This window comes from Hyperolius riggenbachi, chromosome 6 (assembly GCF_040937935.1).
Source record: "Hyperolius riggenbachi isolate aHypRig1 chromosome 6, aHypRig1.pri, whole genome shotgun sequence".
Taxonomy (NCBI): Eukaryota; Metazoa; Chordata; class Amphibia; order Anura; family Hyperoliidae; genus Hyperolius; species Hyperolius riggenbachi.
The window spans coordinates 130,266,109-130,293,108 of NC_090651.1; the positions used below are offsets into that span (position 1 = coordinate 130,266,109).

General features: G+C 48.3%; 1 protein-coding gene across 4 annotated transcripts in view; it reads left to right on the plus strand.

Annotated features, from left to right (window-relative positions):
- The window catches only part of LOC137521107 (dimethylaniline monooxygenase [N-oxide-forming] 2-like), a 128,104-nt gene extending 102,205 nt beyond the window's left edge, over positions 1 to 25,899 (plus strand). For all 4 annotated transcript variants that reach the window (XM_068239907.1, XM_068239909.1, XM_068239908.1 and 1 more), the window contains 3 exons: positions 56 to 402; positions 13,418 to 13,490; positions 25,070 to 25,899. In XM_068239907.1, coding sequence (XP_068096008.1) covers positions 56 to 402; positions 13,418 to 13,490; positions 25,070 to 25,499 — 850 coding nt within the window. In that variant the 3' untranslated portion in view covers positions 25,500 to 25,899. The remainder of the gene's footprint in view (positions 1 to 55; positions 403 to 13,417; positions 13,491 to 25,069) is intronic.
- The last annotated feature ends 1,101 nt before the right edge of the window (positions 25,900 to 27,000 follow it).

Sequence of the window (27,000 nt, forward strand, 5' to 3'; positions counted from 1 at the left end):
TTTAAACTTTGAAATCTTGTGTAGTTATTACTATGCATTTTGTTTTCATCTAAAGGTTAAAGCATCCAATGGTGAATGACTACCTCCCTAGTCATATTTTGCAAGGATCAATCAAGGTGAAGCCTGGCATTGCATCATTCTCCGGTACATCTGTCACCTTTGAAGATGGCACTGTGGCTGAAGTGGATGAAGTCATTTTTGCTACAGGATACAATTCTAAATTTCCTTTTCTCGACGATTCACTCATCAAACTTAATGATAATGACGTTTTCTTGTACAAATATGTTTTCCCGGTTCATTTGGAAAAACCAACCATTGCTTTTCTGGGACTAATACAACCTCTTGGACCTACAATGCCAACAGTGGAGCTACAGGCTCGATGGGTCAGCAAAGTATTTAAGGGTATGTATTTACTGTATTTTTTGTTTGGATCCATGTCTTACAAAAAAAAAAAAGGACTACAATTTAACATTTTGGAGGTTAGTGTAAGAAAATGCAGTGCCACCGGGTCTCACGTGAACAATGTTCTTCCTCCTGTGGGCAGACCTGTTCTTTCTCCTGTGTAGAGTGACGTTGAAGTATTTAGCACTCGCTGTGACATAGGTAAAAAGAGTGCAGTTTTAGTGAAATAGCGTAAACTTTCTATCAGCAGGACACTGACATGGTATTGACACTTATATTAATTTGTGCTCAAAAATCTAGATCCATGAAATTATTTATTTTTAAGATATATGTGGTCCATGTTCATGTACTGGGAGGTCCATAGACTTCCTTTTGTATTCTACACTCTGCTTTTTAGAGTAGTGGCGTCAAGTGCCAGTTTCCTGGTGCATAATCAGCATGCTGAAAGAAAGGGTGGAAATGTTTTCAGGGATAGGCTGCTGGGAAGCAAATGTAAGGACCCACTCCAGGCATACGTGTTTCTAGTTTTATGTAGACATTCAGTGGCATAGCTTGAATTATCTTTAACTTATTTGATAACAGCTAATCAAGGAACAGCTACACTTTTTAAAATACCTGGTTAGTTAGCCAGTTACTGGCCACTTCTACTGCATGGTGTAGTCTGTGCTTGCCCTCTTTCAGTCTGCAAACCAGGATGATGCAAGCCAGGCACCAACCTACCAACAGAACCTGGTGTTATTATCAGCTGCTTCTGGGAATGTGATCAGATTTGATTTGATTTTTTTTTTGCAGCAGAAGCCTTGCTGCACACAAAAAGGTACTATTTGAGCCACTGGCATAGGAATAAGGATAGCAGCCATAGCGGCTGCTATGCTATGGGGCCCGTAGCCAAGGAAGGGGAGAGGGGGCCCGGGGTCTGGTCCTGGCTTTATTTTTTTTACCCTTCCCTCACTAACAAACGATGCGGTGGACTGGAGCCTGCATTTAAGCCCCACACTATCCCTCCGCTGTTTAAAAGCAGTTTCAGGAACTGACGAGTGTCACCGTTACCATGGCAACTGAACGCGGAAGCCAGGCCACTGCTCTACATGCATCCTTGCATGTAGAACAGTGGCCCGGTTTCTGTGTTCAGTTGCCTCGGCAGTTCCTGAAACTCCTTTTAAACAGTGGAGGGATAGTGTGTGAGTGTGGGGGGCTTAAATGCAGACTCCAGTCCAGCGCATCGTTTGTTGCAGGGAGTAGTGTTGGGCGAACACCTGGATGTTCGGGTTCGCGAACGTTCGCCGAACATGGCCGCGATGTTCGGGTGTTCGCGCCGAACTCCGAACATAATGGAAGTCAATGGGGACCCGAACTTTCGTGCTTTGTAAAGCCTCCTTACATGCTACATACCCCAAATTTACAGGGTATGTGCACCTTGGGAGGGGTACAAGAGGGAAACATTTTTTAGTAAAAAGAGCTTATAGTTTTTGAGAAAATCGATTTTAAAGTTTCAAAGGGAAAACTGTCTTTTAAATGCGGGAAATGTTTGTTTTCTTTGCACAGGTAGCATGCATTTTGCCGCCATGCAGTCATAAATGTAATAAAGATAAGAGGTTCCATAAACAGGGACCGGCAACGCTAACCCAGCAGCAGCACACGTGATGGAACAGAAGGAGGCGCAGGAGGAGAAGGCCACGCTTTCAGACACAACAACCCAGGCCTTGCATGAGGACAAGAAGCGTGCGGATAGCATGCTTTTTGCCGCCATGCAGTCATAAATGTAATAAAGATAAGAGGTTCCATAAACAGGGACCGGCAACGCTAACCCAGCAGCAGCACACGTGATGGAACAGGAGGAGGCGCAGGAGGAGAAGGCCACGCTTTCAGACACAACAACCCAGGCCTTGCATGAGGACAAGAAGCGTGCGGATAGCATGCTTTTTGCCGCCATGCAGTCATAAATGTAATAAAGATAAGAGGTTCCATAAACAGGGACCGGCAACACTAACCCAGCAGCAGCACACGTGATGGAACAGGAGGAGGCGCAGGAGGAGAAGGCCACGCTTTCAGACACAACAACCCAGGCCTTGCATGAGGACAAGAAGCGTGCGGATAGCATGCTTTTTGCCGCCATGCAGTCATAAATGTAATAAAGATAAGAGGTTCCATAAGCAGGGACCGGCAACGCTAACCCAGCAGCAGCACACGTGATGGAACAGGAGGAGGCGCAGGAGGAGAAGGCCACGCTTTCAGACACAACAACCCAGGCCTTGCATGAGGACAAGAAGCGTGTGGATAGCATGCTTTTTGCCGCCATGCAGTCATTAATGTAATAAAGATAAGAGGTTCCATAAACAGGGACCGGCAACGCTAACCCAGCAGCAGCACACGTGATGGAACAGGAGGAGGCGCAGGAGGAGAAGGCCACGCTTTGAGACACAACAACCCAGGCCTTGCATGAGGACAAGAAGCGTGCGGATAGCATGCTTTTTGCCGCCATGCAGTCATAAATGTAATACAGATAAGAGGTTCAATAAACAGGGACCGGAAACGCTAACCCATCACAGATGGTCATTGTTCATGTTACTTGGTTGGGGTCCAGGAGTGTTGCATAGTCATTTCCAATCCAGGATTGATTCATTTTAATTTGAGTCAGACGGTCTGCATTTTCTGTGGAGAGGCGGATACGCCGATCTGTGACGATGCCTCCGGCAGCACTGAAACAGCGTTCCGACATAACGCTGGCTGCCGGGCAAGCCAGCACCTCTATTGCATACATTGCCAGTTCGTGCCAGGTGTCTAGCTTCGATACCCAATAGTTGAAGGGTGCAGATGGATTGTTCAACACAGCTACGCCATCTGACATGTAGTCCTTGACCATCTTCTCCAGGCGATCGGTGTTGGAGGTGGATCTGCACGCTTGCTGTTCTGTGGGCTGCTGCATGGGTGTCAGAAAATGTTCCCACTCCAAGAAGTCTGCCGATACCATTCCCCTTTGGGCACTAGCTGCGGCTTGTGTTGTTTGCTGCCCTCCTGGTCGTCCTGGGTTTGCGGAAGTCAGTCTGTCGGCTTACAACTGGCTAGAGGAGGAGGAGGATGTCAATCTCCTCTCTAAAGTCTCCACAAGGGCCTGCTGGTATTCTTCCATTTTGACCTGTCTGACTCTTTCTTCAAGCAGTTTTGGAACATTGTGTTTGTACCGTGGATCCAGAAGGGTATAAACCCAGTAATTGGTGTTGTCCAGAATGCGCACAATGCGTGGGTCGCGTTCAATGCAGTCTAGCATGAATTGAGCCATGTGTGCCAGAGTCCTGCCAGAATCCTCATCATCCTCTTGTGAGTGTTGTGATAGTTGTGATGCATCATAGTCGTCACCTTCTTCCTGGTCTGCTTCTGCTGACCATTCGCGCTGAATTGTGGAAGTCCAACGTGCATCGCTCTGGCCCTCGTCAGTGGTGGCATGAAATTCCTGCTCCAACTCCAGCTGTTCCTCCTCCTCTTCTTCGTCATAGCTGCTGGGGCCAGCGTTTCCTGAGGCAGATGGCCTGATGTTGGTATTATCACGCTGATCGTTTTCTCCTTCAGATTCCCCCAGTTGCATCATGACAGCTGTTTCCTTGATTTTCAACATTGACTTCTTCAGTAAACACAGCAGTGGTATGGTAATGCTGACTGAAGAGTTGTCACTGCTCACAAGCAACGTGGATTGCTCAAAATTTTGGAGGACTTGGCAGAGGTCCAACATGTTGGCCCAATCGGATCCACAGAAGCTTGGCAGCTGTCCGGATGCGCCCCTCGGTACTGCGCCGTCATGTACTAGACCACTGCACTCTTCTGCTCGCAAAAGCAGGCTAGCATGTGCAGCGTAGAATTCCAGCGCGTAGGGACATCACACAGCAAGCGATGGTGGGGGAGATTGAAGCGCTCCTGCATCTTGGCGAGTGCCCCCGAAGCAGTACTGGAATTTCTACAATGTTTGGCCACTCGTCGCACCTTCAACAGAAGATCGGCCACGCCTGGGTATGTCCTCAGGAACCGCTGAACTACTAGGTTCATCACGTGCGCCAAGCAAGGGATGTGTGTCAGCTTAGCCAACCTTAAAGCGCGAATGAGATTACTCCCATTATCACACACAACCATGCCCGGTTTCAGGTCCAGCGGTGCCAGCCACAAATCCGTCTGTTCCTTTATTCCCCTCCAAATTTCCTCCCCTGTGTGCTGCTTATCCCTAAGGCAGATCAGCTTCAGCAACGCTTGCTGACGCATGCCAACAGCTGTGCTGCACTGCTTCCACGATCCTACTGCTGCTGGGTTAGCGTTTCCGGATGAGGTACAGCTTTGAGATGCGTTGGAGGAGAAGGAGTCAGAGAGGTAGGTGCTGCTGTTGTTATCTAGTGGGAGGGACGGCGGTGCAGCTGTTTGCGGCGTGGGCAACACCCGCGCCGTAGCAGGTGAGGAATCGCTGCCAGGCTCCACAAGGTTCACCCAGTGCGCGGTAAGGGAGATGTATCGACCCTGGCCGAACGCACTCGTCCAGGTGTCAGTGGTGAGGTGAACCTTGCAGGCAACGGCATTCTTCAAGCTTCGGGTTATTTTGCTGACCACGTGCTCATGCAACTCAGGCACTGCAGAGCGTGCAAAGTGGTAGCGGCTGGGAACCACGTAACGTGGGATGGCCACTGACATCATGCCCTTGAAGCTGTTTGTCTCCACCACTCGATATGGCAGCATTTCGCAGGCCAGAAGCTTGGCTATGCTGGCTGTTAGTGCCACGGCCCAGGGGTCATTTGCTGGCAATTTCCTCTTGCGCTCAAGCATCTCCGAGACAGACAACTGAACCGTAGGGCTGCACACTGAACGGCTGTTGGTTGTTGTGTTTGATGACTGGGAGACCTCAAGAGCACTATTCCGGAAAGTGACAGTGTCAGCGTCGTCTGATGTTTGTGAATGTTGTTGTGAACCACGCAATGGCTGGGCTACTGCTGCTGCTGAGGAGGGTCTGGTGGTGAGTTTGGTGACTCCAAGGGAGGCAGTGTTGCTGGTACCCTGTCCTGGCGGCCACAGAGTGGGATGTTTGGATACCATGTGGCGGGTCATGCTGGTGGTGGAGAGGTTGTTAATATGTTTCCCCCTGCTCAGGCGGGTCTTGCACACCTTGCAAATCACCGTGGTACCATCCTCACTGCAGTCTTCAAAGAAAGGCCAGACTTTGGAGCACCTGCCTTGCTGGCGATTTCTGTTTGCGCCTCTTTTGCGTCTCACTTGAACTTCCACGCTTGTGGTGCCTGAAATTTCGGGCTGCCTACCTTGTGGCACAAGGCGAACTCGTGAAGCAGTGGGTTCTTCAACAGACTCATCTGTGCTGCTGCTACGACGGCGATGTTCTCTTTCACATACAAAATCTGGGTCTCTGTCAACATTGTCCATACCCTCCTCCTCTTCCATCTCCTCAAACTCGTCATATGTGATTGTGGGCCGCCGCCGTGGAGTAGAGCTCCCCACAACAAGTCTGCGCAGCACACTCCAACGTCGTCTTCAAGATCTTCTCGGCCGACCTCCTGCAATTGAAACCCCTCCTGCCCAACTTGCTCTGGGATTTGGGTTTCAAAGTCCTCCTCGGACTCGCCTTGCATTTCAGTGCGCGGTGCATTTCCCACAGTCAATGGTTGTGAATCCGGGCACAAAATTTCTGGCTGTTCCATTGACCTTTGAAAGGTGGAAGTTTGTTGGGCTGGGAATAGCTCCTGCGAATACCCCATTGTGTCCTGAGGAAATTCTTCGGACTGGTTATTTGGCAGTTGTGTGCGTGGTGTCGCTGCCGGTTGTGTCAGCTTTGTGCCCACTGGCTCCTTATAACTGGCTGAGGACTCGGACCTCGTGCGTGATCTGCTGGTGCTGCTTAACCCACTGCTGGACGCTTGAGAGGTCATCCAATTAATTATCTGGTCCTGTTCTTTTGGATTTGTGAGGGTTGATTTCCTGGACAACATGGGCGGTATTGAGTGGGTTTTCTTCGGTGCTCCACTGTGGCCTGTACGTGAACCGTCAGGGGAAACACCTCTTCCCTTGCCCCTCCCTCTTTCACAGGATTTCTTCTTCATTTCACTTATCCTTAAAGTACACGCTGACTGGCAGCAGTACAGTGGCAGTACAGAAATGCTATACAGTGGCGGGTGAGCGGTGTACTACTATTCCCAGCAGCGACACAGAGCACAATGCTATACAGTGGTGGGTGAGCGGTGTACTACTATTCCCAGCAGCGACACAGAGCACAATGCTATACAGTGGTGGGTGAGTGGTGTACTACTATTCCCAGCAGCGACACAGAGCACAATGCTATACAGTGGTGGGTGAGCGGTGTACTACTGTTCCCAGCAGAGACACAGAGTGGCAGTAAACACAATGCTATATAGTGTGGCTGAGCGGTGTACTACTGTTCCCAGCAGCGACACAGAGCACAATGCTATACAGTGGTGGGTGGGCGGTGTACTACTATTCCCAGCAGCGACACAGAGCACAATGCTATACAGTGGTGGGTGAGCGGTGTACTACTGTTCCCAGCAGTGACACAGAGCACAATGCTATACAGTGGTGGGTGAGCGGTGTACTACTATTCCCAGCAGCGACACAGAGCACAATGCTATACAGTGGTGGGTGAGCGGTGTACTACTGTTCCCAGCAGCGACACAGAGCACAATGCTATACAGTGGTGGGTGAGCGGTGTACTACTATTCCCAGCAGCGACACAGAGCACAATGCTATACAGTGGTGGGTGAGCGGTGTACTACTGTTCCCAGCAGAGACACAGAGTGGCAGTAAACACAATGCTATATAGTGTGGCTGAGCGGTGTACTACTGTTCCCAGCAGCGACACAGAGCACAATGCTATACAGTGGTGGGTGAGCGGTGTACTACTGTTCCCAGCAGAGACACAGAGTGGCAGTAAACACAATGCTATACAGTGGGGGCTGAGTGGTGTACTACTGTTCCCAGCAGAGACACAGAGTGGCAGTAAACACAATGCTATATAGTGTGGGTGAGCGGTGTACTACTATTCCCAGCAGCGACACAGAGCACAATGCTATACAGGGTGAGCAGTGTACTACTGTTCCCAGCAGACACACAGAGTGGCAGTAAACACAATGCTATATAGTGTGGGTGAGCGGTGTACTACTATTCCCAGCAGCGACACAGAGCACAATGCTATACAGGGTGAGCAGTGTACTACTGTTCCCAGCAGAGACACAGAGTGGCAGTAAACACAATGCTATATAGTGTGGGTGAGCGGTGTACTACTATTCCCAGCAGCGACACAGAGCACAATGCTATACAGGGTGAGTGGTGTACTACTGTTCCCAGCAGACACACAGAGTGGTAGTAAACACAATGCTATATAGTGTGGGTGAGCGGTGTACTACTATTCCCAGCAGTGACACAGAGCACAATGCTATACAGGGTGAGTGGTGTACTACTGTTCCCAGCAGACACACAGAGTGGCAGTAAACACAATGCTATATAGTGTGGGTGAGCGGTGTACTACTATTCCCAGCAGCGACACAGAGAACAATGCTATACAGGGTGAGCGGTGTACTACTGTTCCCAGCAGAGGCACAGAGTGGCAGTAAACACAATGCTATATAGTGTGGGTGAGCAGTAGGGATGGTCGGAAATGCCAATTTCCGATTCCGCGGTAATTCCGCATTCCGCCATTGCCAAATACCGATTCCGCTTTCAGCTACGAATCTCCGCATTCCAATGCGGAATTTCCGCCAGAAATCGCGGAAATTCCGCCCGACTTTAACATCGATTTTCTCAAAAACTATAAGGTCTTTTTGAAAACTTTTTTTTTGCATCTTGTTCAGAAGATTCTGTTTAATAAACCCTGAAAATTTGGTGTTTCTAGGATGTACGGGGGCTTTGCTATTAACCATTAAAGTCGGAGGATTTTTCCTGTAATGTAAAAGCAGAAAATAGGCAGAAGCAGATTTTCTGCATTTTACATTACAGTAAAAATCCGCCGACTTTAGAGGTTAATAGCAAAGCCCCCGTAAGTCCTAGAAACACCAAATCTTTAGGGGTTATTAAACTGAATCTTGTGAACAAGATGCAAAAAAAGGTTTTCAAAAAGACCTTATAGTTTTTGAGAAAATCAATGTTAAAGTCGGGCGGAATTTCCGCGATTTCCGGCGGAAATTTCCGCGATTTCCGGCGGAAATCCGCCTACCGCACTTGCATTACCGATTTCCGCATTCCGATGCGGAAATGCAATTTCCGATCGGAATTTCGGAAATTGCATTTCCGCGGAATCCGAATGAGCATCCCTAGTGAGCAGTGTACTACTATTCCCAGCAGCGACACAGAGCACAATGCTATACAGGGTGAGCGGTGTACTACTGTTCCCAGCAGACACACAGAGTGGCAGTAAACACAATGCTATATAGTGTGGGTGAGCGGTGTACTACTATTCCCAGCAGCGACACAGAGCACAATGCTATACAGGGTGAGCGGTGTACTACTGTCCCCAGCAGAGACACAGAGTGGCAGTAAACACAATGCTATATAGTGTGGGTGAGCGGTGTACTACTATTCCCAGCAGTGACACAGAGCACAATGCTATACAGGGTGAGTGGTGTACTACTGTTCCCAGCAGACACACAGAGTGGCAGTAAACACAATGCTATATAGTGTGGGTGAGCGGTGTACTACTATTCCCAGCAGCGACACAGAGCACAATGCTATACAGGGTGAGCGGTGTACTACTGTTCCCAGCAGAGGCACAGAGTGGCAGTAAACACAATGCTATATAGTGTGGGTGAGCACTGAGCAGTGTACTACTATTCCCAGCAGCGACACAGAGCACAATGCTATACAGGGTGAGCGGTGTACTACTGTTCCCAGCAGACACACAGAGTGGCAGTAAACACAATGCTATATAGTGTGGGTGAGCGGTGTACTACTATTCCCAGCAGCGACACAGAGCACAATGCTATACAGGGTGAGCGGTGTACTACTGTCCCCAGCAGAGACACAGAGTGGCAGTAAACACAATGCTATATAGTGTGGGTGAGCGGTGTACTACTATTCCCAGCAGCGACACAGAGCACAATGCTATACAGGGTGAGCGGTGTACTACTGTTCCCAGCAGACACACAGAGTGGCAGTAAACACAATGCTAAATAGTGTGGGTGAGCGGTGTACTACTATTCCCAGCAGCGACATGGAGCACAATGCTATACAGGGTGAGCGGTGTACTACTGTTCCCAGCAGACACACAGAGTGGCAGTAAACACAATACTATATAGTGTGGGTGAGCGGTGTACTACTATTCCCAGCAGCGACACAGAGCACAATGCTATACAGGGTGAGCGGTGTACTACTGTTCCCAGCAGGCACACAGAGTGGCAGTAAACACAATGCTATATAGTGTGGGTGAGCGGTGTACTACTATTCCCAGCAGTGACACAATGACTGGGGGACCCTGGCTAGCCTGGCTGGAGAGAGAACTACCCTGCCTGCCTACCCAAAGCTAAACCCACAGACAAATGGCGGAGAAATGACGTGGATCGGGTATTTATTTAACCGAACCACGTGACCCGTTCGGCCAATCAGAGCGCGTTCGGGTCCGAACCACGTGACTCGTTCAGCCAATCACAGCGCTAGCCGAACGTTCGGGTAACGTTCGGCCATGCGCTCTTAGTTCGGCCATATATCCGAACAGTTTGGCCGAACACCATCAGGTGTTCGGCCGAACTCGAACATCACCCGAACAGGGTGATGTTCTGCAGAACCCGAACAGTGGCGAACACTGTTCGCCCAACACTAGCAGGGAGGGGGCCGACATCAATCCTCCCTCCCTCTCTCTTCTGAGTCCCCCTCAGTTCTTGTGCAGCAGTGTGTGTATCTGTCACCTACTGCTTACGTCCCAGCCGTCACCTCCCCTCTGTTTCCCAACAGGAAGTAGAAAGAAGCAGAGAGGAGCTGGCTGCTGGGACGCATGTAGCAGGTGAGAAATACACGCACTGCTGCACAAGAACTGAGGGGGACTCAGGAGGGAGAGGGAGGATTGATGTCAGACCCGTCTCCCTGCATCCCAAGATTACTCAAGGCCTGCAAGGGGCACAGGAGGGAGGCAATGCAGTGCCCACCCAGTGGCACGCTCCTCTCCCCTCCTCCCAACCCAGTGGCACCCTCCTCTCCCTCCCCACCCCAGTGGCACCCTCCTCTAACTCCCTCCCGACCCCAGTGGTACCCTCCTCTCCCTCTCGACCCCAGTGGCACCCTCTTCTCCCTCCCCACCCCAGTGGAACCCTCCTTTCCCCTCCTCCCCACCTAGTGGCATCCTCCTCTCCCTCCCTCCTCACCCCAGTGGCACCCTCATTTCCCCTCCTCCCCCCTAGTGTCACCCTCCTCTCTTTTCCTCCCCACCCCAGTGGCACCCTCCTCTCCCCCCTCCTCCCCACCTAGTAGCACCCTCCTCCCCTCCCCAGTGGCACCCTCTTTTCCCCTCCTCCCCACCTAGTGGCATCCTCCTCTTCCTCCCTCCCCACCCCAGTGGCACCCTCATTTCCCTTCTCTACCCCCCCCCCCTTGTGGCACCCTCCTCTCTCTTCCTCCCCACCCCAGTGGCACCCTCCTCTCCCTCCTCCTCCCCATCTAGTAGCACCCTTCTCCCCACCCCAGTGGCACCCAAATCCAAATCCAAATCCAAAAAAGCTTTCCCACCCTTCTTTCCCCTTCTCCCCACCTAGTGGCACCCTCCTCTTCCTTCCTTCACACCCCAGTGGCACCCTCCTCTCCCTTCCTCCCCACCTAGTAGCAACCTCCTCCTCACCCCATGGTACCCTCCTCCCCACCTAGTAGCAACCTCCTCCCCACCTCAGTGGCACCCTTCTTTCCCCTTCTCCCCACCTAGTGGTACCCTCCTCTTCCTTCCTCCACACCCCAGTGGCACCCTCCTTCCCACCTAGTAGCAACCTCCTCCCCACCCCATTGGCACCCTTCTTTACCCTCCTCCCCGCCTAGAGGCACCCTCCTCTCTCTTCCTCCCCCCTCCTCCCCACCTAGCAGCACCCTCCACCCCACCCCAGTGGCACCCTTCTTTCCCCTCCTCCTGGCCTATTATCACACTCCTCTCCCTTTCTCCCCACACCAGTGGCACCGTCCTCTGCCCTACTCCCCACCATGTAGCACCCTCCTCCCCACCACCCTCCTCTCTCCCAACCCTGTAACAACCTTCTACCCACCCAGTGGCACCTCCCTCACCCCACATAGTTGCACCCACCTCTTCCCTTCTCCCCACCCATTGTCACCCTCCTCCCACCGATTTGTATGTTCCTCTGCCATCCTCCCCACCCAGTGGCACCCTCAACCCACCTAGTGGCATAATCCTACACACCCAGTGGCACCCTCTTCCTGAGTGGCACCCTCCTCTCCCCCGCTCCTCTGTTAGGGCCCCCAAGCTACACCGCCCTTACCCAGGAGGAGCTGCGGGTAGGGTGGTGGGGGGGGGGGGGGGCTGCCAAAAGAAAACTTTGCTTTGGGGCCCAGCCATTTCTAGCTACGCCTCTAGCATCACAAAGCTATTAGATGGTATGTTTAGATCTTTGTGTTGGGATGGTCTTTAAAAAGGCACCACAAAAACTTAAAGCGGGATTGTCACCATAAAAATCTACTTTCAATAGCAACTGGTCTGTGTGTATTAAGTGATAAAGATGCTAATCCTGCATTCAAAACTTTCAAAACTTTTTCTGCTGTTATGATTTGGAGTTATTACATACTTAAGGAGCACTGGCCCTTTAGTAGTCAGTGCCGAACAGTTGCATGCTGGGGGTTCTTTTTATCTATAATATATTCCTCATCTTGCCTTTATTTCCATGGCAAAAAGATTGCTTGTGTTTGATTTAGGCAAAAATACAGCGTCAGTACAGGTGTCTCTGACTTCATTTAGCAATCCACCATGCCGGATCACTAAATGACCAGCAATGACCATGCACCATTTACCACCTCTTGCTTGTCTGCTATGCCGCTCATCACTCCCCCCCCCCCCCCCCATCCTTCATAGAACAGAACACAGAACATGCTGCTTGGATCGATAGCTGCATTTATTGAAGCAATGCCCCTGTAGTTGCCATGTACAAAGACAAATCTATAGACAAAGTAATATCTCTAAATCTTTGTATATGTTACGGCCAGAACCCGAAGTTTGTCCACTTTGCGTTCTGGCCGGCCACTTCGGGTTCTGGCCGGTCAATGTGCGAACTGGCTGCGGCGGTGCGGCCAATGTTAGAAATGAAATGATTGCAGTAAAGATTAATGTATGTTCTGGCCGTCTCGCTGCGGCCAAATGTGTCAAAAGTGCGTTCATTTAATGAAATTAAGCTGGCGGCAATGTAGCAGATGAAGCCGCCGGCTTTCTCTCCTCCCCCCTGCCTCTCTCTCTCTCTCTCTCGGTCAGCCGGCGGGGACACGCGTGTCCCCGAGATTCGTTCATCGCGCCAGGGCAGCAGAGCGGGGAGGCTGCAGACATTGCTTCTGCCAGCACCCGCTCTGCAGAAACGAACAGCAGGATTCCCTGCTGCGACGAACGACTCTGGGGGGACACGCATGTCCCCGCCGGATGCCAGGAGAGAGAGAGAGATAGAGAGGCAGGGGGGAGGAGAGAAAGCCGGCGGCTTCATTTGTTACATTGCCGCCGGCTTTATTTCATTAAATGAACGCACTTTGAACATACATTAATCTTTACTGCAATCATTTCATTTCTAACATTGGCCGCACCGCCGCGGCCAGTTCGCACATTGACCGGCCAGAGCCCGAAGTGGCCGGCCAGAACGCAAAGTGACCAAACTTCGGGTTCTGGCCGTAACATATATAAACTACATAAAATATGACTAGTGTTTTGTGATCATATAAGACCTCTTTATCAAGGTAGTAAACAATAAGAAAGCAGAGGCCTGTGCTTTCTGATCTGCACTGGACTGGATTGAATTTGCACATATTTCTAAGCTAATGGTTCCTATTTATCCCGTTCATTTAGGAGTCATTGGTCTACCAACAGCCAAGAAGATGGAAAATCATATCGTCAAAAGCAAGGTCAAGAAGTACAAATGGTAAGGACTCGTTTGAGAGTAGTAGTATTTATACAGTATGTGCATGGATATAAATTAAATTGTAACACCTAGTAAGACCTTGACTACATTAGCCCTGACTGAAGTACATTGTACCTATGCGCACATGCACTTGTGGACCTTTGAGTCCACTCTCCATTGCTTGTGTCTGTAGGCAAGGATATACGCACTAAGAGGGTTGCTATAGTTATATCAGCCACAGTGGTTACTGGGGGCAATGGTGACTCTGTTTGTTCCTAACCTGTACACTATAGTCTTAATAAACTATTTATTTATGTGGTGGTAATGGTACTTCATCGAGTGGGCTGACTAGACACCACTGTGCACTTGCATTATATTTATGATGGAGGATACTGTATGCTAGTAAATCTACTCACCAATGGTGGAAGATGAGTCTTCTTTGGAGAAGGAGCCGCAATAAATGTAGTGCATTAACCTAAATTAATTATGAGTTTACACACTTCATTATTGAGTATTTGTGATCTATCTTGCTAAACATAAAAAATCCAACCAGATGGTGTCTTGGCTGGAAATCAAATCTGGGATCCTAGCAGTGCACAAGTGCACGGTGAGATAATAAATTGTATGTGTAGTACTAATGGTAAATACAACATTAGCAACATACTGTAGAACAGAGTCTCATATTTTTTTATTTTAAGTTTAAAGGGAACCTGAAGTACTGGTAAAAAAAAAGTTTCACTTACCTGGGGCTCCTGCCAGCCCCCTGCAGCTGCCCTGTTGCCGCGCCATCCTGGAACAATGCTCCGGTCCCCCGCTGCTCACTTTCTCTTTCGCCGACTCGCGTGTCGACGTCCACTGAGCCTGCGTAGCCCTGGCCACGCACGACCTTGTTTGCACTCCCATCGCCGGGAGTGTCTTGCAGGCGCAGTACGAGAAAATCTCTACTGTGCCTCTGCAGGACACTCCCGGCGACGGGAGTGCGAATGAGGATGGATGCGGACAGGGCTGCTCAAGTGCAGTGGACGGCGACCGGTGAAAGAGAAAGTGAACTGCAGCAGGGGACCGGAGGATCGTTACAGAATGGCGTGGGCACAGGATGGCTGCAGGGGTTGGCAGAAGCCCCAGGTTTTTTACAGGTACTTTAGGTTCCCTTTAAGGGCTGCAGTTTTAAGACAATTCTAAAGAGAAGTAATGGCCGGTTGATCTTTTCAGCATTTCAGAACTTTTTACTTGCTGTTCTACAGCATCATTTGCACAGATAGCAACACTAGTTTTTTTAACAGTTGCAGTGCAGAAAAATAGAAAGGTACTGTATAGCTATGGGTATTTGAACACGTCACATGTCAGTTCAAGTATGCTTTAATCACTGTGCTGGTTAATCCTTTAAAAGAAGTGACTGTTGTTGGCCCTGGTGATATGTGGGTGTCATTTCTGCTAAACATACTACAGTTCAACTGCCAATAATGCAGTGGTACTTAAAGAGAACCTGAACTGAAAAAAGTCAAAATAACCATACACAGGTCATACTTACCTCTCATGTAGTCTACTCCTCCACCTCTCCTGCGTCCCATTTGTCCACTGTGATCAATGGAATTCTACGTCCTCCATTTTAAAAATGGCCACTACCCCATAACAGCTTCCTGGTCAATACACTGTTAAACTGTAATATCACCCACTTGAGCCATAGGGAAACATGGGCATTACCTTGCACATTCAGTTGTAACTGACAGCTGCTGATATATAACTGACATAACTGGTATATTCCACTTCTGACAAAATATTGTCAGAACTGGAAGGGGTCACTGTAAGAAGAAAATGGTGAGCTTCTGAGAGGAACTGACGGTGAAGCTAGTATATAATGTTAATTTCCAGGCACGTCATGTATTTATTTTAAATAATTTTACTCGCTTCAGGTTCCCTTTAAAAATTTGTGGACGTTTTAAAATTTTCTATAGTTTATAGGAATGTGACGTCAATTTATTTTCAAATAAGTTCTAAAAGTAGATAAACAAATTAAACAAAATATTAACAAGTAAGTATTATAAAAAAAGAATGTTCCACTAACATTTCTGTGTTGAGTAAGTGAATCCGCAGATCGACCAAGAGACAGATCTCTCTCTGATCAAATCTGATTGGAAAGAGATCTGTTGTCTGCCCATACACTGCAGGCCGGTACCTGATCAATTTCAGCATAAAATCTCTTCGGAAATGGCCTTGTGATGCCGCATCTGCCACCTCTGGCGCAGTACCCCTAGTGTAAAATGTGCCCGCGGATCACCGTGCAGTATACTTTACCTGTCGGTGTCCACCACTGGCTCCATGCTCTAACCACATATACACCCCACGTGGTTGCCTGCATAACGTGGGAATATTTGTGACTTCACACATGCGCCCACATATACTCCGGCAACCATGTGGGGCACGTGTATGAGGTCGGAGGATGGAGTCAGTCACAGACACCAGCAGGTAAAGTATACTGCATGGGGCACCAGGGGGGCACCTTTTCACTCTGTCGGACAGAGCCAGGGAACCTGTCTCATTCATTGCTCGTCCCAATATCGCACGCTGTTACTGCCATGCACCCGGTCAAGCATGCCGGTTCCACATCTTGCAGCATGTCTGATCGATGCATGGTCTTGGCAGCACTGATTTGCATCTGATCTGACTGTAATAATCAAATCGGATGGTCGATCGGCCACCAAGTCACCTGATGTATGGCCGCCTTTAGGGTTATTATAGAAGTTGAAAGTGAAATCAGAGTCTCGGGTCTTCAGTCAATGAATTGGCAAATGGCTATCAGATGTGAGTGAGAAACTGTTTATCTAAAACCTCAGAATCCTGCAAAGCCTGATGATAAATAGAACCAGGGCAGTTTCTAGGCTAAATTGCACCTAGGGCGAGGGTGTAAAAGTTGCGCTCCCTTCCACCCTGCCCCCGTGGAACCCTTGCTCTTTAGGGACAGTCACACAGCCACAGGTCACAAGTAGGTCTGCCTACTTACTAGTGACCAGCCACTTATCCAGGAGGAAGCAGAGACCAGGAAAACACACAGGCGAAGAGAGCCCGGGTCGGCTCTCCTGCCTGTACAAAGATGGCCACTGGAGATGGCCATGGCTGCGCAGTCCGCATAGCCACGAGTGTGGCTGCGCAGCTCTAGGGCCAACCCCCTGATCCACAGTTCTTGTAACGTGGATCGGGGGGTTGGCCCTAGAGCTGCGCAACCGCACTCGCGGCTATGCAGGCTGCGCAGCCGCGGCCAGCTCCGGCGGCCATCTTTGTGCAGGCAGGAGAGCCGACCCGGGCCATGCGGTCGGGAGTCATTCGGGGGGCAATTGAGCGGCAGGCACCCGGTGGAACGGCACGGAGGGCGCGGATGGCGTCCTCCGTGTCTTCCAAACTAATGCAGGTATCTAACTTTAAAAAAAAAAAATGTCTAAATTTGGCCTCGGTAGTCCTTTAAGTGTAAAAGGGCTCTAACATGCAGAAATGCGTGCAACCATGCTTTGTGATTCCCCAGTGAATTGTAGCTCATGAATAGGACAGTTCAGTCTATGCACTTTTGATGTCCCTGCAGAACGCGTACCCTCCAGGTGGAAATGAGGCTTAAAGGACTTAAAGAATCTAGCATGTGTACAGAAGCCCTCCAAGATCACCTAAAGATCTAGTATGCCAACAACAACATTTGATTAACTCCTGAGACCGTACCCTTGGGAAGCTATTACATTGTGTGCCATGCATCATCCCTCCACCCCCTTCATAGCCTCTAGGCTAGCGATGTGTCTGTATAACACTCAGCCATGAACTGTCACATGATTGATTGAATCCTGATCCTTGCAGGTGACAGTGCTCTTGTATGAGAATATGCATACAATATAAATTTCCTTTTTTTTACCTTCATGGTCATATGCATTTTCCTCAACCTCATGACCATGCTGGGTGGGAGAAATATCTCTGTAAATGACAATTGTTTGATTTTTTTTACACACAATTGTCCATTTACAGAGATATTTCTCCCACTCAGCATGGGTATGTGTAAAAATACACCCCAAAACACATTATACTACTTCTCCTGAATACGACGATACCACATGTGTGACACTTTTTTGCACCCTAACTGCGCTAAGGGGCCCAAAGTCCAATGAGTACCTTTAGGATTTCACAGGTCATTTTTGTTTCAAGACTACTCCTCACGGTTTAGGGCCCCTAAAATGCCAGGGCAGTATAGGAACCCCACTAATGACCCCATTTTAGAAAGGAGACACCCCAAGGTATTCCGTTAGGAGTATGGTGAGTTCATAGAAGATTTTATTTTTTGTCACAAGTTAGCGGAAATTGATTTTAAATGTTTTTTTTCACAAAGTGGCATTTTCCGCTAACTTGTGACAAAAAATAAAATCTTGTATGAACTCACCATACTCCTAACGGAATACCTTTGGGTGTCTTATTTCTAGAATGGGGTCATTTGTGGGGTTCCTATACTGCCCTGGCATTTTAGGGGCCCTAAACCGTGAGGAGTAGTCTTGAAACCAAATGTCGCAAAATGACCTGTGAAATCCTAAAAGTACTCATTGGACTTTGGGCCCCTTAGCGCACTTAGGGTGTAAAAAAGTGCCACACATGTGGTACCGCCGTACTCAGGAGAAGTAGTATAATGTGTTTTGTGGTGTATTTTTACACATACCCATGCTGGGTGGGAGAAATATCTCTTTAAATGACAATTGTTTGATTTTGTTTACACACAATTGTCCATTTACAGAGATATTTCTCCCACTCAGCATGGGTATGTGTAAAAATACACCCCAAAATACACCCCAAAACTCCTGAGTACGGCGATACCACATGTGTGACACTTTTTTGCAGCCTAGGTGCGCTAAGTGGCCTAATGTCCTATTCACAGGTCATTTTGAGGCATTTGTTTTCTAGACTACTCCTCACGGTTTAGGGCCCCTAAAATGCCAGGGCAGTATAGGAACCCCACAAGTAACCCCATTTTAGAAAAAAGACACCCCAAGGTATTCTGTTAGGTGTATGGCGAGTTAATAGAAGATTTTATTTTTTGTCACAAGTTAGTGAAAAATGACACTTTGTGAAAAAAAACATTAAAAATCAATTTCCGCTAACTTTTGACAAAAAATAAAATCTTCTATGAACTCGTCATACACCTAACAGAATACCTTGGGGTGTCTTTTTTCTAAAATGGGGTCACTTGTGGGGTTCCTATACCGCCCTAGCATTTTACGGGCCCAAAACCGTGAGTAGTCTGGAAACCAAATGTCTCAAAATGACTGTTCAGGGGTATAAGCATCTGCAAAGTTTGATGACAGGTGGTCTATGAGGGGACGAATTTTGTGGAACCGGTCATAAGCAGGGTGGCCTTTTAGATGACAGGTTGTATTGGGCCTGATCTGATGGATAGGAGTGCTAGGGGGGTGACAGGTGATTGATGGGTGTCTCAGGGGGTGGTTAGAGGGAAAAATAGATGCAATCAATGCACTGGGGAGGTGATCGGAAGTGGGTCTGAGGGGGATCTGATGGTTTGGCCGAGTGATCAGGAGCCCACACGGGGCAAATTAGGGCCTGATCTTATGGGTAGGTGTGCTAGGGGGTGACAGGAGGTGATTGATGGGTGTCTCAAGGTGTGATTAGAGGGGGGAATAGATGCAAGCAATGCACTGGCGAGGTGATCAGGGCTGGGGTCTGAGGGCGTTCTGAGGGTGTGGGTGGGTGATTGAGTGCCCTAGGGGCAGATAGGGGTCTAATCTGATGGGTAGCAGTGACAGGGGGTGATTGATGGGTAATTAGTGGGTGTTTAGGGTAGAGAACAGATGTAAACAATGCACTTGGGAGGTGATCTGACGTCGGATCTGCGGGCGATCTATTGGTGTGGGTGGGTGATCAGATTGCCCGCAAGGGGCAGGTTAGGGTCTGATTGATGGGTGGCAGTGACAGGGGGTGATTGATGGGTGGCAGTGACAGGGGGTGATTGATGGGTGATTGACAGGTGATTGACAGGTGATCAGTGGGTTATTACAGGGAAGAACAGATGTAATAATGCACTGGTGAATTGATAAGGGGGGGGGTCTGAGGGCAATCTGAGCGTGTAGGCGGGTGATTGGGTGCCCGCAAGGGGCAGATTAGGGTCTGATCTGATGGGTAACAGTGACAGGTGGTGATAGGGGGTGATTGATGGGTAATTAGTGGGTGTTTAGGGTAGAGAACAGATGTAAACACTGCACTTGGGAGGTGATCTGACGTCGGATCTGCGGGCGATCTATTGGTGTGGGTGGGTGATCAGATTGCCCGCAAGGGGCAGGTTAGGGTCTGATTGACGGGTGGCAGTGACAGGGGGTGATTGATGGGTGATTGACAGGTGATTGACAGGTGATCAGGGGGATAGATGCATACAGTACACAGGGGGGGAGGTCTGGGGGGTGGGGGGGGTCTGGGGTGAATCTGAGGAGTGGGGGGGGGTGATCAGGAGGGAGCAGGGGGCAGTTTAGGGCATTTAAAAAAATAGCGTTTACAGATAGTGACAGGGAGTGATTGATGGGTGATTAGGGAGGTGATTGGGTGCAAACAGGGGTCTGGGGGGTGGGCGGGGGGGGGGGGGTCTGAGGGGTGCTGTGGGCGATCAGGGGGCGGGGGGGGGAAATCGGTGTGCTTGGGTGCAGACTAGGGTGGCTGCAGCCTGCCCTGGTGGTCCACTGGGACCACCAGGGCAGGAGGCAGACTGTATAATACACTTTGTATACATTACAAAGTGTATTATACACTTTGTATGCGGCGATCCGGGTGCTAGTAACCCGCCGGCGCTTCTGAACGGCCGGCGAGTTACAGCACGAGGGGGGCGGAGCCAGTCGCCGGCGGAGGATCGCGTCACGAATGACACGATCGCTCCGCCCATGCCCGTACAAGGACCGCCGCCTCTGTGCATGCGGCGTTCCTTGCGGGATCCACTTGCCGGCCGCCTCTGTGCAGTGGGCGGTCGGCAAGTGGTCAAAATACATAAAAATCATGTCAGTTCATGATGAGAAGTAAAATAAATTTGATCATTATTTTAAACATAGAATTACAGTAAGCAGCTACTACTAATATTATGTAATGCAATTACCAAGACCTAAAAGACATCAAAGCAGCATCAGCCAATTGCTGCTACATGAAATAGTTGTTAGTAACTGGGCTTCATAACATTACAAGTAGCCAATAAGCATTGAGCCTAAGAAACCTGACTTTGACCCTTTTGTTAAGACATAAAAACTATAAAGTTCATTGAGGGATTGGAGGAGTTGCAAAAGAAATACACACTTGAATGTAATCCCTATGTGATTATTAAAAGGGTGTGTTTGAACAAATAAACAAACCAGTGGGTATAGAACTAAGCAAATAGTTCTTCAGTGGGTGAAGAACTAAGCAAAACATAAAGATCACGAAGAGGTTTTTTTTTTTAATTAAAAGGGATATTGAAGGGAAATGTAGAGGATTAAAAGGTGTGGATTAAAAATAAACACACATCTATGTTAATATGTGGTTGTTATTGTCTACTTCTATAGCACTGACAGCCAGCATCAGAGAAAACCTCACAATTTAAATGGAACTGTGACGATCCGCTCAGCTGTCTGCATAGACAGACAGCTGTTTGACCATTTCTTGAGTCTGAAGGTGGCAGGTCTCTGGAAAAGAGACTTGTCTTTCCATTGCAAGTTTCTGGTCTGTTTTGCTGCTGAGGAATTTGCATACATTAGTTATGCAAATTCCCTTACCTGCCTCCTTTGATGACTGGCACTATAAGAGCCTTCTGCTCCCAGAATGCTTGGCTGGTCATTTCCCTTTCATGGTTTGTTTGAAACACTCCTGGAGTGTCAGCCATTGTTGATCTGTTAAAGTTTACCTTAGGGTAATTCTTGGAACTGTACTAGGCAGTTTCCTAGTGCAGTTAGATTGCATATCTGTTTTGTCTGTCTGTTGCGATTGTCTTGTCCCAGCAGTGGTCGACAGGAAATTGTTCTGTTTGTCTGGGTGCTAACCGGAGCAGCGGTTGCTACTGGTAGCCCCTTCTGATCTGTCTTGCTTGGATCGCACTAGCCTCTAGCGGTAGTGGCAGTGGATCCTTCTGATCTGTATTCTGGAGTGTAAGCTGGAGCAGCGGTTGCTACGGGCTACCTCATCTGATCTATCTTGTCTGGATCGCACTAGCCTCTTGCGCTAGCGCTGTGGATCCTTCTGATCTGTCTTGCTTGGATCGCACTAGCCTCTAGCAGTAGTGGCAGTGGATCCTTCTGATCTGTCTTGTCTGGATTGCACTAGCCTTGCGCTAGCGCTGTGGATCCTTCTGATCTGTCTTGTCTGGATTGCACTAGCCTTGCGCTAGCGCTGTGGATCCTTCTGATCTGTCTTGTCTGGATCGCACTAGCCTTGCGCTAGCGCTATGGATCCTTCTGATCTGTCTTGTCTGGATCGCACTAGCCTCTGGTGCTAGCGCTGTGGATCCTTCTGTTCTGTCCTGCCTGGACCGCACTAGCTTCTAGCGCCAGCGCTATGGGTCCTTCTGATCTGTCTTGCCGAGATCGCACTAGCCTGTATCGGTAGTGGCTGTGGATCCTTCTGATCTGTCTTGTCTGGATCGCACTAGCCTTGCGCTAGCGCTGTGGATCCTTCTGATCTGTCTTGTCTGGATCGCACTAGCCTTGCGCTAGCGCTGTGGATCCTTCTGATCTGTCTTGTCTGGATCGCACTAGGCTCTGGTGCTAGCGCTGTGGATCCTTCTGTTCTGTCCTGCCTGGATCGCACTAGCTTCTAGCGCTAGCGCTGTGGGTCCTTCTGATCTGTCTTGCCGGGATTGCACTAGCCTCTAGTGGTAGTGGCTGTGGATCCCTCTACCTTATTCCTGTTTCTTGTTTGTCTGTCTTGTCTGTTACGAACGCTTGCTGTAGGCTCGGTGAGGTAACAGTTAAGCAAGCGTTCACGTTCTGTTTTGTGTTTATGTGTCGTTGGTTAGTCAGGGTGGCGTGCTTGTCTCTGTTGCACTTAACGTGCAGAGATTGCGCCATAAACGCGTTTGCTGTTGCGATTGAGTGCGGTGTTCTCGTTTAGTTAGCGTTTGTTGTTTTCCGTATCTTCTTTGTTATTTTCTGTGCCTTTGCTATTCTCGTGTCCTGTCTTGCTCTGTCTGGTGTCTCTTTGCAATCGCCATTCTTGGCGATTGCGTTCTTGCTTTTTGTTCTGCTGATGTGTGTTCTCCGTCGCCGGGTGGCGACTAGATTGGAGAACACACATTCATCTCTGTCTCTGTGCTCTGCCTCTTAGAGGGCTGTTTAGCCCTGCCTTGTCTTGGGTCTGTGCGATTCCCATCTGGCATCTGTGGCTGTGCTCGCCTGCACTCCACAGCGCCACCTGCCGGTGGGAATTTCCCTCTGCTGGGGCTGTGCACCTAGCCTGGGTCTTCACTAAATTATACGCTGGTGGAGGGTTTTTGTTGTGTCGGTGCGTGTCTTGTGCGCCGACCACGAAAACGACTCCGCCAACGTTACAGGAACCTAAAGGGAGAGGCATATGGAGGCTGCCATATTGATTCTCTTTAAAAAATACCAGTTGCCTGGCAGTACTGCTGATCTCTTTGGCTGAAGTGGTGTCTGAATTACACAGCTGAAACAAGCATGCAGCTCATTTTGTCAGAAAGATCTGATCTGCATATGCTTGTTTATGGTCTATGGGTAAACGTATTAGATGCAGAGGATCAGGACACCAGGCAACTGGTATTGTTCAAAAGGAAATAAACATGGCAGCCTCCATAGCCCTCTCACTTCAGGTCCCCTTTAACCCTTACCACAGTCATAGGGTTCAATTCATCAAACATGTCGGGAAAATACCGCTTTCGGTATTTTAGGGTTTTCTTTGCTAATTCATCAATATTTTCACAGGTGTTTTGTTACACTTCAGTATTTTACTAGAGGCAAAAGCAGGGGAAGAGACAGTAATCAGACAAATCGAGGAATAAGCTGTATGACCATGTAACGGGGGGTATTTTTTAATTACCTCCAGAACGACCTACAATATTTTTCAGAAATTGAGACACTTCCGAAATATAAGACGGACCTAGGTTTAGAGGGCTAAAACCAGGGTGTCCTCCTTTGCTCCTACTGTGTGTCCCACTGTGTCCTCCTTTGCCCTGTGTGTCCCCTTCTATCTCCCCGTGTCCTCCATGTCATTCTCATGTCCCCCTATGTCCTTCTTTGCCCCGTGTGTCCCCTTCTATTCCCCTGTGGTCCTCCGGTCACCCTTTGTGGTCCTCTGGTCTCCCCCCTCCTTGGTCTCCTCCACTCCCCATGCGTAAAAACAATTAGTGTGGTACACCTCATCCAGCGATTCCAGTGGCGAGCGCAGACCTTTCATCTGCGGCGCCACTCCTCTGGTGTCAGCTTCTGCTGGTCGCGTCATCACCAGCAGATGCCGGCACGAAGGGAAGCTGTGCAGGAGAGGTCTGCTGGAATTGCCGCTAATTGTTTTTACATAAGGGAGCAGTGGAGACTGGAGGACCGCCCAGGGGGATGATACAGGTCATCCCGGCAGTTCATATGGGCAGGCGATCGTAAGTCAGAGACTCCCTGTCTTTGGAATATAAAATGCAGAGACTTTTTCTGCCATTTTCTGGGGAAAAAGGTGTGTTTTATATATTCCGAAAAAATATGGTAAATGATCTGAATCTATTTAGTTATATATTGGCATGCAGGGGGGTGAGGAGGGAGTGATGACAGCGAATTATTATCTTACCACTGTGTCGCATAAATAGCAACAGTTTACCATCTCTATGTTTCAACCTTCCTTTTGGGTGTGAATGGTGCCCTGCAGGATTATATCTAAATTAATTCTAGGGTGATAAATCATATTTGCTTTGGGGTGAGGCGATAAGAGCCAGCTATGCCAGAGGGAGACACCTGCTCACAGTAAGCATGATGCAAAGTTCAGGCTTATCTTCCCAACACTTACATAAGATTATATAAGTTAAAGATGCTAAGGGGGTGTGGTCAATTAAAAGCAAAAGTAATTAACCCTCTGTACACTCACACCTGGAGACTCACTGCACACCGACTCCTCAAATGCAGTCACTTCAGAATACAACTACCAAACAACAAATGCTGATACAAAGCAAATTTTATTTTGTTAAGCGGCTGCTGCAGTTACCGGTACTTCTATATAAAACATGATTTTAATTGCTCTATTCAAAATACATTCACATAAAGGAAGTATAAGTATCCACAACATTCAAAGACACAGTTTAAAATCTCTAAAGGCATGCTTCATCAACACAGTTCAGATCTTGCCTGACATGCACTTCACGGCCAAGAGTCACTTCATCAGATTTCTGTTGAAAAGGTATATTAACAATGAAGGCACCATGTTAAAAAATATCTTGTTAGCACATTTATGTGATATCTAGCAGACAAATATGCTTCCTACCTGATTGATGGCTAGTGCATTCAAGTGGTAGTTGCCACTTCCATTTCTCTGTGGGTAGAAATGTCCATAGATAGCTAATTAGACACAAATTAAGATAATTTTAATGTGTACTGTATATCATAATGTTCTTTTCCGTGATTTTATAGGTATGGCATGGGAAGGACACAAGCTTTCCAGACAGACTACATCGATTATATCACCGACATATCCAAAGAAATTGGGGTTCACCCCAGTATTCTGTCTCTTGCTGTCACAGACCCAAAGTTGGCATGGCAAGTGTTCTTTGGGCCCTGTACACCTTACCAGCTGAGGATTATGGGACATGGAAAGTGGTCAGGAGCGAGGAATGCCATCTTTACCCAGTGGGAGAGAATTATACGACCAACCAAGACCCGCATTTTACATGAAGAGTCACGTCCCTTCACAAGAATGAACAGAATACTAACTGTCTGTCTTGTAATTACTATACTTTGGTTTGGCACGAATGCTATATCAAAGAAAAAACATAGTGAACATTTTATATGGAGTACCCTGTGGTCTAGGGATTTCTTTAGAGGAAAGTTAACATTGGTATAATGTCTATTTGGGCACAAATGTTATCCAGGCACTCAGTGGCTGCGTTTCCAATCCATGAATACAATACTGATTATTTCTGTTTGCTCAACCCCTTTCACCCCTTTGCAATCAAAACAGCATGTGAGTCAAATGAAAGTAATCCAGAAATAAACTTGCAGAAGGAGAAAAAGGAACACAAAGAGCCAAAAATAGTGTACTACGTTCAGGAAGCTATTGGTAGTAGTAAGGCATATAAGAGTTTATACTTACAAACGTGGGTTACCACAAAGGCAACCGCTGTATAGGTGGGTGGGAATGTTATGACCTGACCCCACTCAGGTTAAGAAGTCGCTCTCTGTAGATAGGAAACAAGGGGTAACACCCCTCCATCAGGGGTGAACTTGGCAATATGAAGAGAAGCTTGAACAGAGGTTCCAGAATAGAGTAAAAACGTTTAAAACCCATTTAAAAAGACTGTGTTGAATAAAGTTTCAACAATATACCGTTTATTATTTACTGCCCCTGCGGCAGAGGTGAAATAGCTGTACCAGAACAACTTGCTGTTTATTTAACTCAGTAGACATGATCCAGTTTCCAATGAGAAATTTTCCTGCCTGGATGTCAGGGCCTTGTTGACACTGGTCCTGGTAGAAATCGTGGGTCCTCCAGAGTGTAGAGTACTCTCTGTTCTTCACTAGAGCATTCCACATGGATCATTGGGATACTACCCCTTCTAAGCAGAGGTCTATTTTGCTGTGAATTACTACCAGGTCAGGGCTCCCTGTATAAGAGCCTCAAAGAATAGGAGAGTGCAAACCTGGCAGTGTGATCTCAATATCAGTAAGAAGAGAGGGGAGATTGTCTGGCACTGCAGCTCTTTGTGTAAAAAAGTTTTATTTGGAGGTTTTTCATTTAACAACATGCATGATTAAAATATGTTGATGTACCCAATCCCCAAGGTGTGGCTGTAGGGCAGCATTGGAGCAACTAACGTCCGTTTCATTTGTCTAGCGTCCTCAGAGGGTCTGTGGCCATGAAACCTTCAAATAAAGCTTTTTTTACACCAAGGGCTGCAGTGTTGGACAATCTACTCTCTCTTCTTACTACATATTGATCTTGTCTTCTTAGTCCTGAGCACGCATGCAAGGTGTAACGTAATACTGGATCCAATCACCAATTGATGCCCCCAAGCAAGGACTTTAAAATTGTGTCAGTGCTTGTTGCTGTTGCCTTTACTTAACTACATATAGAAGTCAATGTCAGACCCACAGAAGTAAGGTAGAGTTGATATCAGGATATGGACTTATGACAGAACTGGCAGAGTCAGGGTAGAGGCAAAAGTTAGGACTGACAACTGGTGGGACAAAATAAGGGTCATTGGCTAAAGTTAGGACTGACAACTGGCAGAGCACAATCAGCAGAGCATAGGCAGCTGTATAGAGCAAACGACACATTCTTAGTCCTGTTCTTGTTGCCCTTCCAAGACCATGTCGCTGCCTGGATCACAAGTCTATAATCCTTC